The sequence below is a fragment of the Chrysochloris asiatica genome, unplaced genomic scaffold (assembly GCF_000296735.1).
Source record: "Chrysochloris asiatica unplaced genomic scaffold, ChrAsi1.0 scaffold00131, whole genome shotgun sequence".
NCBI lineage: Eukaryota > Metazoa > Chordata > Mammalia > Afrosoricida > Chrysochloridae > Chrysochloris > Chrysochloris asiatica.
Window position 1 is genome coordinate 230,411 of NW_006408649.1, and position 16,951 is coordinate 247,361.

General features: G+C 37.1%; 1 protein-coding gene across 1 annotated transcript in view; it reads left to right on the plus strand.

Moving 5' to 3' along the window:
* The window catches only part of NBAS (neuroblastoma amplified sequence), a gene marked incomplete at its 5' end in the record, with an annotated part of 556,069 nt that overhangs the window by 188,999 nt on the left and 350,119 nt on the right, over positions 1-16,951 (plus strand). Inside the window, 2 exons of the mRNA XM_006869470.1 lie at positions 1,219-1,392; positions 9,446-9,579. Of these exons, the coding sequence (XP_006869532.1) occupies positions 1,219-1,392; positions 9,446-9,579 (308 nt within the window). The remainder of the gene's footprint in view (positions 1-1,218; positions 1,393-9,445; positions 9,580-16,951) is intronic.

Sequence of the window (16,951 nt, forward strand, 5' to 3'; positions counted from 1 at the left end):
TCCTATTTCTCTTTCCTTTGTCCTTACATTCCCTTTCCCCCATTATTTTTTCTCTTTTGGGTAATCTATCTTGTGTTATAAGAAAACCAAAACCAAGTACTGTTGACATTTTGATTCCTGAAGACTCCACAGGTGTCAGAGAGCACCTGCACTATGTATGGTTTTCTATGATGTTTTTTGGAAGTAGATTGCCAAGCCTTTCTTTACAGGTGCCTCTGGGTGGACTCAAAATTCCAGGCTCTTAGCAGCCAAGTTCATTACACCAACTAGGGAGCTGAGTTGTGGCAACTGTGTAGTATAGAGAACTCTGTTTGAGAGATCTTTTCTCTTGGAATGATTCAGAGAAAGGAATGTGAAATTTTAGGGTAATTAATAGAACTATCATTTTCATTTGGAGTTTTGTGAAGGTGGATTTAGAGAGGCAAAACAAAACAAAGTGAAAGAGGAAAACAAAGGGTAACATTCTGGACCGCTATGGATGACACAGTAGTCTCAAGTGGTTCCTTTCTGGATCTTCTTTATATTTGTCTGTATGTTTCTGGTCTCTGCTCTTCTGTTTCACTTATTTCAGTTGATGTATGGTCTCTCTTGGTCTAGGGTCTCTCTGTCTCTCTCTTTCTCTGATTCTTTTTATTTAACACACCCCCCCCCCCACACACACACACAGTTTTTGGATAGAACTCTTAGCTCTGAAAGACTTCATGAATTAGGAGGAGCAGGAAAATGGCTATGCTTGTTTTCTAGAGCTGGTCTTAGGCTGTTTGGGACCCTAAGTACATGATGGTGGTGGAGGTTGGTTGCTTTTGAATTTATTCTGATTCACAGAGACCCTGTATAGTGTTTCCAAAGCTGTAAATTTTTTCTTTCTTCCTCATCCTTCTTATCATTTTTGTTTTTCATATTTACATCTTTCCCTTGTGGAGTGGCTGGTGGATTTGAACTGCTGACCTTATGGCTAGCAGCCTAATGTGTAACCCATTAGGCCACCAGAGCAGCAGTGGTATTGCTGCTGGTGCCAGCCCCTGGTAGAGGGTGACCCTCTTGATACTTACCAATTTATAAGTTTGTATGTGATTGGTCCACTGGAGTGTCTACTATAGACACTGATGGGCTTTTAATGTTTAACATTCATCTTTTTGTCTGTGAGCTTAAGGGTTTTTTGTCTGGTATAATGAACTATTTAGCTTATTTTAATGTTTGTTTTGATTCTGTTTTCAGTGTTCTGAAGATAAATATGTGACAAGTGCCTATCAATGGATGGTTCCTTTTCTTCATCGTTGTGAGAAACAGTCTCCAGGTGTGGCTAATGAACTATTAAAAGAGTATTTGGTAACTTTAGCTAAAGCAGACTTAAAATTTCCCCTGAAGATATTCCAGCATTCCAAACCAGATGTAAGTAGAAATTCTGACTTCTTAAAATTTTCAGTACATTTTTTTCTTGCAAAATTTGGTTTTGTTTATTAAGTTTTTTAAGTTCATAAAAGTATGCCTGTTTGGATTGATTCAGTGTACATTTCATTGACTGTGTGGGAAACTATCAATACCAAGACTAATAGTTGATAGTTACTGAATTCTCACTATAGGCAGGTACTTCACAATGTTAACGTGTTTAATCCTTGAAACAATCTTAGGAGTTTTCTGTTAGTTGCTGTTGAGTGTATAGTAGGAGAAAATGATGTCTGGCCTTGAGCCATTTTTATAATAGTTGTTATCTTTGAGCCCTTGATACTGTCTCATCTAATGAGGTAGTTATAGGATTTTAATATTATAGGAGAAGAAAAATATTACATAAAGTGACCCAGCATCACGCATTAAGCAGAGGGACCTGCATTCAAACATAGATATTCTAATTCTGCAGATTGTATCCATAACCATTATGCATTATTCTTTTACCAGTAGGAGAAAATTTCTGCCCTTGAAGATCTTTTAAGCATTTTTGAAAATCTTTAGGATCTAATAAGGAGATCTTATAATTATTCTTAATAATTCTTAGGTTTTCTTGAGACTACTACATTTGTAGCTTATATTTCTAAGAGAATCAAATGGATGGTAAAGTCATTTTGTTAAATGCTGCATACTTTTGAAAAGTAAATAATCTCTAAGTTTATGTCCGATTTTTTGTTTTTAGGAGATAGTGGTTCAATGTAACCATTGCACCACCAATCTTGTTAGTCATTCTAATTTGAAACAATGGTGATAATTTGTTGTACCTGTAGCAATATTTTACAATGTTTGTACTAATAGTTTAAATTTTTAGTAATTATAAAAAAAGAGAGAGAGATAGTGGTTCCCTTTCCATGGCAGGGGACTCTAGCAGGATGGTGTAGCCAGTCACTTGAGGCACTGCTTTTGTAGTGAGCTTTTAGCATTAGTATGGGATTGAGGCAGGCACTATTCTAAATTTGAATTGATTCCAATTTCTAATACTTGTTTACGTTAGTGTTCTGAAGCCCAGTGAAATACATGGTCGTAGTTCTGTGTAATCCAGATAGAAAGGAGAGATTCTGGAATTAACCCTCTCTACATTTTTGGTTTCAGAACAGGTTGTCTATCAAAAATATATCTGTTCATTGATTGTTAAAAAAACATTCCATCTTTTCATCATCAGTTTTTACTTAGTATTCGATTAAAATTTGGGGTGGTTTACTGCAAGCAGAGGGTGACTTGCTTATGACAGCGAAATACTATATGGAAAGCAGAATGGATTGAATATGAATGTTTTATGAGGAAGAGAGAAAGAAGTGACTTAAAATCCTTTCCAGTAATCTTGTTTATGGTACTAGTTCCTTATAGAATCTTATAACTCCTTTGTATATAGTCCGCTTTTTGTTGTTTTTACTTGACAATGTAGCATGTGCCTTTCGAATAAAACATAGTTATTTCCCTTTGCTGAAATATGTGAACATCAAAGCACAAAACAATGATGTTGCCTGGCTCTTCCTATCAAATCCAACCTCTGTATTTCTATAAATGTTATCTTTCTACAGCACAAATTTGGTCACGTCATCATCTGTGGAAAATCTCCACAGTGATTTACCATTGCCTGCAGGTAGATGTTGGACTCTGTAACTCAAACATTTGCCCTGTACCCTTGATTGGGCCTTCTTAGTCTGCTTTCAGGCCATCTCATTAGCCTCATTTTCCTCAGTGAACTCACTAGTCCACTCACGCTGAACTTCTCATCCCTTCACCCTGTCAGAGTCTTTTAGACTGCTAAAAAGCTCTGTGAGATTTTATGGGTTGTTTCCTGTATTTAAAATACTTATTTTCCGCTGCTTTATTTAATATATATTGGCTATTTTGTAAGACCTTGCTTATTAAGGTTCTCTTTATCATGAAACCTCTCTGTGCAATGACAGGCATGTTACCTGCCTCTGTTATAACCCTTTTCATACTCTTTTGAAATTATTTGCCTTCTTGTTTGTTTCTCCCTCCAGACTCTTAGTTTGTAATTTGTTTCAGCTCATTCATTTCTATAGTACCTATATCTCATTCATTTTTATATTACTAGGGGCTATCACAGTGTCTGTTGTTGTGTGCCACCACATCAGTTCTGTCTCATAGTGACCCTGCATAGGGCTTCTGAGAGCGGCTTGTGTGTTTGAACTGCCAATCTTGTGATTACCAGTCCAGTGCTTATCTTACAGTGCCACATCATAGTGTCTAGTAGAGAGAAATTCTCAGTAAATTATGTCAGGGAAAATGAATTAATGAGTGGTTACAACTGAGTTTTATTATGATTCTTCAGATCATTTGATTACATTTGTTTTCTTTCCTTGTAGGTTTGTGCTGGAAGCTCTGTTTGTATTTTTCTTGCCTTTACCAAAAGAATATACCTGAATTTGTCATGAATCATGCATAAAACATTTTTAGTAATATAACAAAATCATTGATTTCTATGCCAGACACCTTTTAGACTAAGTCAGGGTTGGGGAACCTTTTTTTCTGTCAAGGGTCATTTGGCTATATCTAGCATCATTCACAGGCCATACAAAATTTTATCAACTTAAAACTTAGCGTGCTGTATTTTGTCAAACATTTAATCAACTTAGCCCTAATGTGATGGCTGGAACTGTGGTTGGGTGCCTTGGCAGGGCCAGACCAAATGATTTTGCAGGCCTTATGTGGCCCACGGGCCCGACGTTCCCCACCCCTGGACTAAGTTACATTGCAGTAACTAGTGACTTCTAAATTTTGGTAGCTTACTAACCATTCATTTCTGACAACTGCATGGGATGTGCAGATGGGCTTCTGCCATTGTCTTTGTCTCATTCATTACAGGATGAGGCTGAATCAGCACTTCTCCTTTCTGTCTTGTGGCACAGGAAGAATAGCAGAGCACTACACAGTGGCTCTTAAAGTTTTAGCTTAAAAATGTGTCATATTATTGCTCTCACATTTTATAGGATAATGAAAATCCCATGGCCAAGACTTATGCCAATGAAGCTGGAAAGAAGAATCCTGACATAGGAAGAGGGGAGTGAATGATTAGGAACAATATATAGTTGACCAGTTAAATGATACAGAAAGAGACACTGAAACTTACCCTTTGATAGAAGAGCATTTGGCTGCCAAATTTGCCCTTTTAAGCATCTCCTGTGCTTCAAATTCTTCCTCTCCTACTTGAAGATGCTCATGTGTCTTGCTCTGTGGGCCGGGAAGTGTCCACATCCCGGTCTTCATGCTGGTCTCTTGGTTCTGCTGCCTCTGCTCCTATGCTTTTGCTTCACACCATCTCTTGCCATCTCTGGTGTAACATTACCCTGTGTCCTGGATCAAAGAGGTTCAGCAGTTCAGCTCAGACGTCTTGGGTCCAACGGACATGCTCCACTCCTGGCTCTTCTTTCTTGATGGTTGTGAGATACTCTTTTCCTTCTCTGGAATGACTCGTTTTAAGCCTAGGAGGATGGCAAAACTGACTCGTCCCCATGCTACAGTACCGTATGCCTTTTTTTCATGGCCTCATCCCACAAGTTGCTTCTTACTTACGTGATCAGTAATACCCCTGGTACTTATACCCTGGGCTATAAGTACCTCACATTGTTGTGGTGCTATAGAATAAGCACTGGACTGTTAACCACAAGAGCAGCAGCTCAAACCCACCAACCACTCCTCATAAACCCTGTATATGGTCACTGTGACTCGACAGCCTTAACAACAACCTCATCACTCAATTCATGGGAGTTACAAACTCAGTGGCTAGAAGGACCATGCTAAGTAATTCTCTACATATTCTAGCTTTGTTAGATAATATCATTTCAGTTGTTTTCTGATTACATAATTCAATGGGCATTTTTTATTTTAAAATAAATTTAAAATTTTATATTTAGTATTTACTATAGAGTGTTTCTGGTAGCGTAGTGGTTACGAATCGGGCTGCGCACCGCAAAGTCAGCAGTTTGAAACTACCAGCGTTTCCGTGGGAGAAAGATGAGGCGTTCTGCTCCCATAAAGATTTACAGCCTTGGAAACCCTGTACAGGGTCGCTATGAGTCGGAACTGACTCCACGGCACATAGCCACCATAGAGTGTTTAGAAAATTCTGTTTCTGGCAATATGGTTGACTAATCTCAAAGCTCTTCTGTGAATGATATAGAAGTGCTCAGTAAATTGTTAATTTTTACAAATATATTTAACTACATAGTTGATCTTAGTAGGAACTAAGAAAATTTCCTATAAGTAGAAGAGGGATATGGAAGACAGAAACACTCAGGAGAAGATAGGTAGTGCCATCTTTGGGTGGGGTGTGGTGGGCAGGAAGATTGCAGTTTTGGGGTTGGTTTTTTTAAGTTTTTATTGGGAATTGAGTGATAGTTTACCTGGGAGAGAATCAGCTTTGCATTCATCCTATTGTATTTCATTTCATTGCAATGATTACAATCCCTTCCATGCATCATCATTCAATAGCATTTGCTTCCAATCCTGTTTTGTTTTGTTTTTGTTTTTGTTGTTTTTTATGTACACCAAAGCACTCAGGAATATATAACCATTCAAACAACCAAAGGGTAGAAATACCCTCACGCCAGCTCGCCAGCCGTCAGCACACAGCCCCTCTTCCTCCTTGAGTCTAGAGCCCCCAGCTGCTCTGACTCTCCATGTCATTGTCTCTGCCTCCATCTCTGGAGTCACTGCTTCTCTGGTTGGGGTTCCACACTCCGCTCTTCTCCCTTGATGGTCCCAGGGTCCTCCGCTTCTGTACTGCAAGATGAACCACTCCCCTCTTGTTACAAAACATCTACCTTTACATTTGCAACATTCACAATCAGTCCTGATCGCAATTATTCACTATTGAACCACAAGAGTCTTATCCCCATCTCATTTTACCAGTCCTGTCTAGACAGGTTGGAAACCACTCACTGGACATTCTGTCTTCCTCCACACCCTCTGAAACTAAGCTTCCTCTTGAAAACTTGTAAGCCAGTCACTTTGTGCCTTTGTTGCCCCCACCTCCCCCAATTTTGTTTAGCCAGTGTCTTAAGTTGCCCATGCCTGTCAACCCTGTATATAGAGGGTGTGGGAATGATCCTTGCTGTAAAGGATTTGTTCCCTCTTTTAAGCTACTACATCCCTAAGTATAGGTCCAATTCATCAAGCTGTAGCAGATTATGCTTTTTTCCCTCCTCTTTCTTCTTCTAGTTGAGTCTTTTTAAACACCTATTTTGAGACAGAAGATGAAGGTGTTTTTTTTTTGTTGTTGTTGTTGTTTTTTAAGATGAAGTTTTTTAAGTGGTGAGTTAGAAGTGAGACTTTTACCAAAACCAAACTCATTGTCATCAAGCTGATTCTGATATCTAGAGACAGAATATTGGTGTGGCACTATAGGTTAATGCATTGGACTGCAAAGCCAATTTGAACTGCATGGTCGGTGGTTCAAGCTCACCAGTCTCTCTTTGCAAATCCTATAGAGGGTTGCTATGGGTTGTAACAGATTTGATGGCACTCATCAACAACATCGACAGAGTAGAATTACCCCATGTGTTTCCAAGACTGTAATTCTTTACAGAATTAGACAGTCATGTGTTTCTTCTGTGTAGCTGCTGGTGGGTTTGAACTGTAGACCCTTGGTTACCAGCTGAGAGTTGAGTGGTTTAACCACTGTGTCTTCAGAGCTCCCTTGCATAATGCCAAGGCCCTTTAATGGGTCTTTCTGGGCTCTTCCCCTTCCCCCCCATGGCTTTCAGCTTATCTTGGTGCCATAACACACAGTCTTAATTATCTTTATAATAAATCTTGATATCTAGTAGAGCAAGCCCTCTTAGCGTGTTCTTCAACAGTGTGTTGGCTTTTTTTTATTCCTTTGTAATTCATATAAGTTTTATATTCAGGTTATAAAATAGCACAAACCAAAACCGTTAGGGAAATTCAAATTGTAAATCATTTTAAAGAAAGTTGATAGCTTTATAATAATGTATCCTCCAATTTGTTCACATGGCTAAGGACTGTTATTTGAATTTATAGATGTATCTTTTTATTTAATTTGTACTTATTGCATCTGGTCTGTGTTTCTTTTTCTTTGTTTTTTTTTACGTTTTGTAATTACCATGCCTCTTTAATCCACTTTTCCTCTTCATATTTTGCCACACCAGGACTCCACAGGCTCTTTTAGGATTGCTAAATGCCTAAAGACACTACACTATAAGTCTCAGTCCAAAGACACTAAGCTCTAGTCCTTTGAATTAGCACTGTAATTTCTGATGAAAGATAAGAAAACAGGAAGTTCAAGGAAAACAAGTAGAACCTTGACATCTGTTGTAGATGGTTTTCCACATTGTTCCTTGACTGATACTAGTTTCAGTTTTTTCATTGTCCTGTTGACTTTTTGTATCATATTTGAGTTGTTTACTACCATTTTATTTCCTCATAGTCTTTTCCATTTTGCAGGCTTGTCAAAGCACTCTTGTATAGAGTGGATTTAGAATTACTTGCCTGTATATGAATGCACTCTTTATCATTTACTAGCTCTGTGACCTAGGGGAAATTATGTGACCTCTTACAGCCTTTAAAAAAAGAAATGAAAATGAAAAGTGGGATTAATAATAGTGTTAATAGTTTTACAAAAACATATGTAAAGTGCTTAGAAATAAACAATAAATATTAAAAATAAATAAGCATACCATAAAAAATCAGAAAAAATTACCTACTTTAATCTACTAATACTTACTGTTATTATGTCTTACTTGCCTATTTCACTGGTTTGCCACTTTGTGTCCTTGGGTAACTCTTTGTGTGAAGTGTTAGTGTCAAATGAATAATATATATTTTGTCTTAATGTCTTGAATAAAAGTTTATAAATTCCTTAATGTGTTCACTCTAGAAAACTTTTTCTTCCTAGTAGCCTTGAATGGTTTTTGTTTTGTTTTATATCCATTTATTTAATAGTTCTTTACTGAGAAAATTACTTTGACAATTTCTTTCCATCAGTTTCCTCTCTGTTTTATGTATATAGCATTTTTAATGAAATGTTGAAAATCAGTAATAATTTATGGAGATTATCTCAAACATAACCCTGTTGTTGAAAAATGGCCTACGCAAATGTTTTCAAACTTTCATTTTATTTGTGTTGTAGTACGCTAGGCATTTTGCATGTATTAATTTACTTAATTATCACAACAGCCTTACTGGGAATGTGGTGTTTATGTGTCAATTTTGATGAGAAAGGCAAGGCACAAACATCTTACATAGCTTAACCATAAAACTAGTTATGGGTAAGAGTCAGGATTTCTGCCATGATAGTCTGGCTCTGAAGCTCTTACTCTTAACCACCTTGTTACTGACTCATATAAATGATATCTATAATTATAATCAAGTAGAAAACTTAAGTGAAAAAAATTTTGCTTTATTTGTATAGCCCAGAAAAGAATCCAAGTTTGGTAATCTAGGGTTTGCTGTGGGAAATGGTGTATCCTTTAGAGAAGTTGACTCAAAATAGTCATCTTTCTACATTAGAACTATGGAGTACATTACATTATAACTATTGTTTGATAAAGTGCCATAATATATATTTAATGAGGAATATATCATGTAAATTGAAAAATAGTAGGTGCTAACATCTGTGAATATTAAGGAGTTTTATATGTTTTTGTAATTGAAACACAGAAATTTTTGCTTTAGGGTTAGAAATGCTTTTTATCATATTAGCTTGTAAATTCTTTGTTTCTCCTATCAATTTTACTTGAGTGGGTCATAAATTGAAGTCTGTTTCAGCAGATGCAAAGCTTATGGGTTACAAATTATCTTTTTTTTTTTTTCCTGATTTTGTAATTAAAATGTGATATCACTTATAATTATTAAAGATTCCAAAAATCTGTAAGCAAAAGAAAAGTCCAGATTTGTTTCTATAGCTGATTAATTGCACTATTTAATATTCTCTTGAGAGTGGTACTGGGATATGAAAATCCTGACTGTAAATCTGTTGATATTTAGCACACGTGTTTATTTTTATTAGCTACAGCAGAAGATTATACCTGATCAAGACCAACTGATGGAAATAGCACTACAATGCATCTACAACTGTGAGCGAAATGACCAACTCTCTCTTTGCTATGACATATTAGAATGTCTGCCACAAAGAGGATACGGGTAAGAATCTACAGTTCCACAATCTGTTATGGTTATATTTTCATTCTTGAAAAATTGTGGTAATTGTGTTGGTAACAAAACATTTGCCATTTCTACAATCTTCACATGTGCTGTTCTAATTGTGTTCATCATATTGTTCAGGCATTACCCTTAACTGGATCCAAACTTTTCCATCACCTTTACCACAAGCTGTGTCCCCTGTGAATTGTAACTTCATGTATTCCTCCTTCTTGGCTGACTCTGGTGGCCACTAATAGACTGTGATTTCTGTGTATTTGTCTGTTATAGAGAAGTTATGTACGTGGAATCATACAATACTGCCCTTTTGTGACTGATTTCACTCAGCGTAATGCTTTCAGGCTTTTCCAGATCATAGCATGTATCAGGAAATTGTTCTCATCATAGATAAATAATGTTCCATTTGTTTGCTGTGCTTCCCCATCCCCCAAACATATGAAATAAAAATGTTGCCTCCTCCTCCAGACAGCATATTATAGAGAATTTGGAGATATGTAAAATATCTAAAGATATTATAATTCTTTAGAAAATAGAACTGCCAAACATGCAGTCTTTGGCCTACAATTAAGCTTTCATTCTACTTCTACTACATGGAAAGCGATTATAACTGTGTTGACCTTGATAATCACTATAAAGCAAATAAAAATACCACCTTCACCACAAGAAAAAACACTTTATAAAGTGAATAGGCAGTGATACCTTTGTTTTAAATTGTGTATTTATAGGCCAGTTATGTTTCTTTATGAATGGTTTATTGTTAGTCTTTGTCTATGGTGATCTTTCTAAGTAATGTGTGAACACACACACAAAGGGGTGCCTAACAATAAATTGAAAAAGCATTAAAAGAATGGAGTTTTTCATGAACTTTTTGAAGCCTTTTATATAATTTTTAAGTAGGCCTGTGTTTAAATGGAAATACATAAAACTTTCTTTTAGATTGTTTGTTGTTGTTAAGTGCCGTCGAGTCGATTCTGACCCCTAGCGACCCTGTATAGGGTTTCCGGGGAGCTACTGGTGAGCTTGAACTGCCAACCTTGCAGTTCAAAGGGCTTTGCAGTCTCACGCATTTATATGCAAATAAAATTTGTACTTTTTTGTTGGAAGTAAAGCTATAATCAATCCTTTAAACACTGTTTAAAATTTTAGTAGATATTGAAACTTTTTCATAATGATTGTACATGAAAATTTGGGACTTGCTTTTAAGCCTTTGTGACTTCAATAGACTAAGTTGTTTGGTATCTGTTTCCTTATTTATAAAATATTTAGGCAATCAGGCCTCCTAGTTTCTATGTTTTCTTTCTCTGTTCTCTCTTGTTTTGCCCTCTCTCCTTTCCTTTCAACATGTTTTGGGAAATGAATGGTAAAAAAAATCGATTGATTTTTCAATTCCTGTGAAATAATTATTCATGTAGTCATTAGTGGTATTGAAATCAGATTGATGTGGACAGGGCATTTGCAGGGTACCACAGCATAGCCTTCCTGGTGTGGTGCTGTGGGTTAATGCGCCAGACTGCAAAGCTGTTTGAACTGCAAGGTCGGCAGTTCAAGCTCACCAGCTGCTCCTTGGAAACCCTATACAGGGTCGCTATGGGTCGGAATCGACTCGACAGCACTTGACAACAACAACATAGCTTCAGTGACTTAAAAAAAATTTTCTTTTAATAACCAGAGGGAGGTTTACCTTTATGAAATTGAAATCTGACTGCTATCACCTTAATCAAGTTATCAAATGGCAACACTTAGACTAAGTTAACTTTTGAAATTGTTTGCCTTCTGATATGATGCAATATGAAGTAACCAACATCACAACATCCCTTTTGAAGTATCCTTGCCAAAAAATGTTTACCTTGAATCTCTAGACTGAATTTCTGGTTTACAGTAAATACAAGGATTAGAGGCACATGTTAAATGACACCATGAATAAACAGACAAGTACAGAATATGTGATATTCTACAAATCAAGTGGTCTGATCCTTATGAAAAGTCAGTGTCATGAGGAAAAACAAATATCTGGGGACAGTGTGTGGATGTGTGCTGTTCCAAAATAAAGGGATATAACCAAAACCAGACCTGGTTATGACTCATAGTTACCCTGTATAGGGTTTCCAAGACTGTAAATCTTTACAGAAGCGCGAAGCCTAATCTTTTTCACTCAGATCAGGTGGTGGGTTTGAAGTGCTGACTTGTTAGAAGTCCAGTGCTTATCCTACAATGCCACTAGAGCTCCTTAAAGGAATACAGTCACCCCCCAATTTAAAAATATAAAGTAAGTGCATGACCATAGGTAAAGTGTAGGTCTTTATAGTCTTTAGGGTGGGTAAACAGCGGTTGGATACTTCTCTTCCAATGCCAAATGCTTTCATGTCCTTTTACTAATTGTCTTCTTCTTGCCTTTGGATTTCACATTTAAATTCTTAAGACTTTTTCCACATAAAAGTTTTATGCTATTCTTGTTTCATAGATATACAGAAACATTTTCTTTTAGTCCCTGGATTATTTTCACCCCTACCCGATCTCTGATAGTCTGTTTGTTTGCATTCCTGTCTTTACTGTTAGGGACTTTCCTCCATGTCTCATGATTCTTGGCCATTTTTACTTAAAGAAAATGAAAAAAAAATCAATTGGAAGCCTTATGTTTGTGGAGACTAGGCTTGTGCCTAGAAGTAAGGCTGACAGTGTAAATAAACCATGGGCCTCTGAGCCGTGGGCCTCAGGGACAGTAAAGGATAAATAAGGTAGATTGTGCTAATAGATTTTGAAGCAAAATGTCCTTAAAAAACCAAAACCTGTTGTCTTTGAATCAATTCCAGCTCATAGAGACACTGTAGGATACAATATAACTGTCCCTCAGGGCTACCAAAGTTGTAATCTTTACAGAGACAGAATTGCCTTATGTTTCTCCCATGCAGAGACTGGTAGTTTCCAACTGACCTTTCAGTTATCAACAGAATGCTTTAATACAGCGAACTTAACTAGGGCTCCTTACCCATCAAAAATCCTGAGCCCAATGGATATCAAGGTGTCAGTATCAATTTGACAATTGCTCTTTTCCCTGAAGATGTCAAGAGATGTAGAATGCTGTTTGAAACAAAAATCCTTGAGAGAAAAAATAGTGGGGATTTTCTTCCTTAATTGGAAACTACATAGGGGCAGTGAAGTGGTTCCAGTGTAGGTTTGATACCTTCTTTTGTTCCTGAATCAACTGTGTAAAATAATTTACATCCAACTGAAATGTGTACTTTATTTTTATAAATGTAGCAGCCTATGTTTCAGTAAGATTTCAGTCAGAATTGAGTGTAAATACCAGTTAGAGTTTATCCATTAATTTGCCTTTCATGAGGAAATACTTTAATCAGTTGAATTCCTGCAAGATATTGTTGTTGTTGTTAGGTGCCATCAGGTCGGTACCCTATGTACAACCGAACAAAACACTGCCTGGTCCTGGGCCAACCTCACAGTTGTTGCCATGTTTGAGCCCATTGATGCTGCCACTTTGCCAATCCATCTCGCTGGGGGTCTTCCTTTTTTTTCTCTGACACCCCACTTTACCGAACATGATAGCCTTCTCCAGCTACTAGTCCCTCCTGACAATATGTCCAAAGTGTGAGAGGTGACATTTGGCCAACCTGACCTCCAAGGAATACTCTGGCTGCACTTCTTCCAACACAGATCTGCTCATTCTTTTGGCAGTCCATGGCACTTTCAATATTCTCCTCTAACACCATAACTCAGATGCTTCAATTCTTCTACAGTCTTCCTTATCCACTGTCCAGCTTTCACATGCATATGAGGTAATTGAAAATACATATCTTGGGTCAGGCGCACCTTAGTCCTCAAGCTGACATCTTTGCTCTTCAACACTTTAAAAAGGTCTTGGGCAGCAGATTTGCTTAATGCAATATGTTGTTTGATTTCTTGACTGCTGCTTCCATGAGTGTTGATGACTGATCCAGGAAGAATGAAGTCCTTGACAACTTTAATCTTTTCTCCTTTGATAAGAATGTTGTTTATTGGTCCATTGGTAAGGATTTTTGTTTTCTTGATATTGAGATGCAACCTCCATACTGAAGGTTGTGCTCTTTGATATTCATCAGTAAGTATTTTAAGTCCTCTTCACCTTCAGCAAGCAAAGTTGTATCATCTGCATATTGCAGGTTGTTAATGAGTCTTCCTCCAATCCTGATGCCACATTTTTCTTCATAGAACCAGCTTCTCAGATTACTTGCTCAGCATACAGGTTGAATAAGTATGGTGGAAGAATACAACCCTTTCACATACCTTTCTTAATTTTAAATCATTCAGTGTTCCCATGTTCTGGTCAAACAACTGCCTTTTCCATCGTCCGTCTCTGCAGATATAGTCAATTTGATTTCTGTGTGTTCCATCTGGTGAGGTCCATGTATATAGTCATCTCTTATGCTGTCTAAAGAAGGTATTTGAAATGAACAAATCATTGGTTTTGCAGAATTCTATCATGCGATCTCCAGCATCATTTCTATCACCAAGGCCATATTTTCCAACTACTGATCCTTCCTCTTTGTTCCCAACGTTTGCATTCCAATCACTAGTAATGAGCAATACATCTTGATTGCATGTTTGATCAAATTCACGTTGAAGAAGTTAGTGATGGTGGTGGTGGTTATGTGCCATGCATTTGGTTCCAACTCATAGAGCCTCTGTACCGGTTTTTCGAGGCTGTAAATCTTTATGGGTGCAGAAAGCCTCATCTTTCTCCCACAGAATGGCTGTTGACTCTGAGATTAGTAGCCCGATTCATAACCACTATGCTACTGGAGCTCCCTGAAGCAGTTGTTAGAATTCTTCTGTTTCATCCTCACTGGCTTTAGTGGTTGGTGCATAAATTTAAGTTGTTGTTGTTGTTGTTAAGTGCCATCGAGTCGGTTCCGACCCATATCGACCCTGTACAGGGTTTCCGAGGGTGTAAATCTTTACTGGAGTAGAAAGCCTCATCTTTCTTCCACAGAGGTAGTTCTTATTAACTGACCTTTCCTGTATGTGCATGGATATTATTCTATCACAGACAGCGTTGTATCTCCTGACTGATCTTGATATGTTCTTTTTGATGATGTATGCAACACCATTCATCTTCAGTTTGTCGTTCTAGGCATAACAAACCCTGTGGTTGTCAGATTCAGAATGACCAATACCAGCCGGTCCATTTCAGCTCACTAATGCTTAAGATATTGATGTTTATGAATTCCATTTCATGTTTGACAATTTCCAATTTTCCTAGATTCATACTTCGTACGTTTCATGTTCCTATTATTAATGGATGTTTATAGCTCTTTCTCTTGATTTTGTGTTACCAACAAATGAAGGTCCTGAGGCTTACTCCCATGAGTTTTCTCCAGTCGTGTCATCACGGTCAACTCTACTTTAAGGAGGCAGCTCTTACCCAGTTGCATTTTGAGTGCCTTCCAACTGAGGGGCTCATATTCTGGCACTCTATCTGACAGTGTTTCTCTGCTATTCATAAGGTTTTCAGTGACTAAATATTCAGAAATAGTTTGTCTCTCCTTCCTAGTGTGTCTTTGTTCCTGGAAGCTCATCTGAAACCTTTCCACCATGAGTGACCCTGCTGGTATTTAAAATACTGATAGCATAGCTTTCAGAATCACAGCAACTCACAAGCCACTACAGTACGACAAACTGACAGAGAAGATCTTTGGGTTTTATTATAAGGAGCCCAAATAGAGCTCTCTATATCTTATTTTTGTTGATGTTAAGTGCTGTCGAGTTGGTTCCAATTCATAGCGACCCTGTTTAGGGTTTCTAAGGTAGGTTTTAACTGCTGACCTTGTGCTGATTTTATATTGACACACCAGGAGTCTTATATAGATTTGGAACATTTAAAATGTCATAACTGAAACACAAAAGCCTAATTAATTTTGAAATATAATATGAAATAGAACAATGCAATTAATTAAATAAAATGTCAACCTAATTTTTTGTATTTACATTTAAATATTACACTTCCGTTAGAATCATTAAACTAAAGTCAAGAAAAAAAAATCAATGGAATGATGATGTGTTAGAATATTTTTGATGTGAGTATTACACTAAGGGAAATACTATATTGGTTTTAGAAGAATATGAAGGCTAAGAAATGCCTTTCTTAGCTATGTAGGCGTAAAAGCTTTTCTTCTGTGTTTATTTTAATTTTTTATTTTATAAGCTAGAAGCCTTTCTTGATTCTGATGTAACAGAATTTTAGTATTTAAATGTATATACAAACATTGCATTGCCACTTTTTTGTTATTACATTTGTTTCTTAATTAATGCATTTCAGAGAGTAATTAAGCTTTTGTGTTCCAATTATGACACTTAAAAATTTCTCAGTCTGTATAGGGAGTTATGTTTGAACTTCTTCTGTGGGTTAATACACTGGACAGCAAAGTCGCTTTGAACTTCAGGGTCTGTAGTTAAAGCTCACCGGCTGTCCTCAGAAACCCCATACTTGGTCGCTATGGGTTAGAACCAAGTTAACTGCACTTAACCACAACTACAGCAGTAAGAACAACAAGATCATGTAGGAATTCACTTGGATGGTTGATTGGATGGCAACTGTGCAGGTCAGTGTCAGTTGTTTTCAGATGAAAGTTTCCCACCTTAAGTTCAACACAGCAGTTGTCTAGATTGAAAGCAGGCTTTTATAGCAGTTGCTAACTAATTCTGCCAAGTGCTTGTGTTCACTTAAAAGTGTGTTTGCCATACTAAACCTTCCTTAGTATCCAGTTTTCACTACATTGTTATCTTTTCATGCTGTGTTCCCTAGTTCTTTGTCTACTTACTTAGAATTTTCTTCTTTCATTGCTTGCTAGGGTTTCCTTCTGATTCCTTCGTGTTAAAGTGGTCGTATTTTCTTTGGTCAGGAGAGAATAATAATGTGAAAGAACTTCCTGAAGATAGAAAATTCTAATGGAGGCTCCCCAGTGATGGCTCAGGAGAAAGCCAGCATGCTGGGCCATACTTCCTAATCTATTTATTGATTAAAAGAATTGTAGTAGATTTTGGGTTTCCCTAGACCTGTTATTTAAAAAACAAACAAACATTTAATTCATAATTCACTTTTTGTTTCTTAGCTGAACTGAATTGAGAGTACATTAGGAATGGTTGTCTATAACTGGCTAATCTAAAACAGAAAATATCATTCCGCTCCAGTATTTTTCATCCTCATCTCTTAAAAGATATTGAAAGAATTAAAGAGATGTGATCTGAACTAGGAAAAAAAAGAAAAAAATTTCAGCTGGCTAATGGTTATAAGGAGCTCTGGTAGCGTAGTGGTTACGAATCGGGCTGTGAACCTCAAGGTCAGCAGTTCGAAACTACCAGC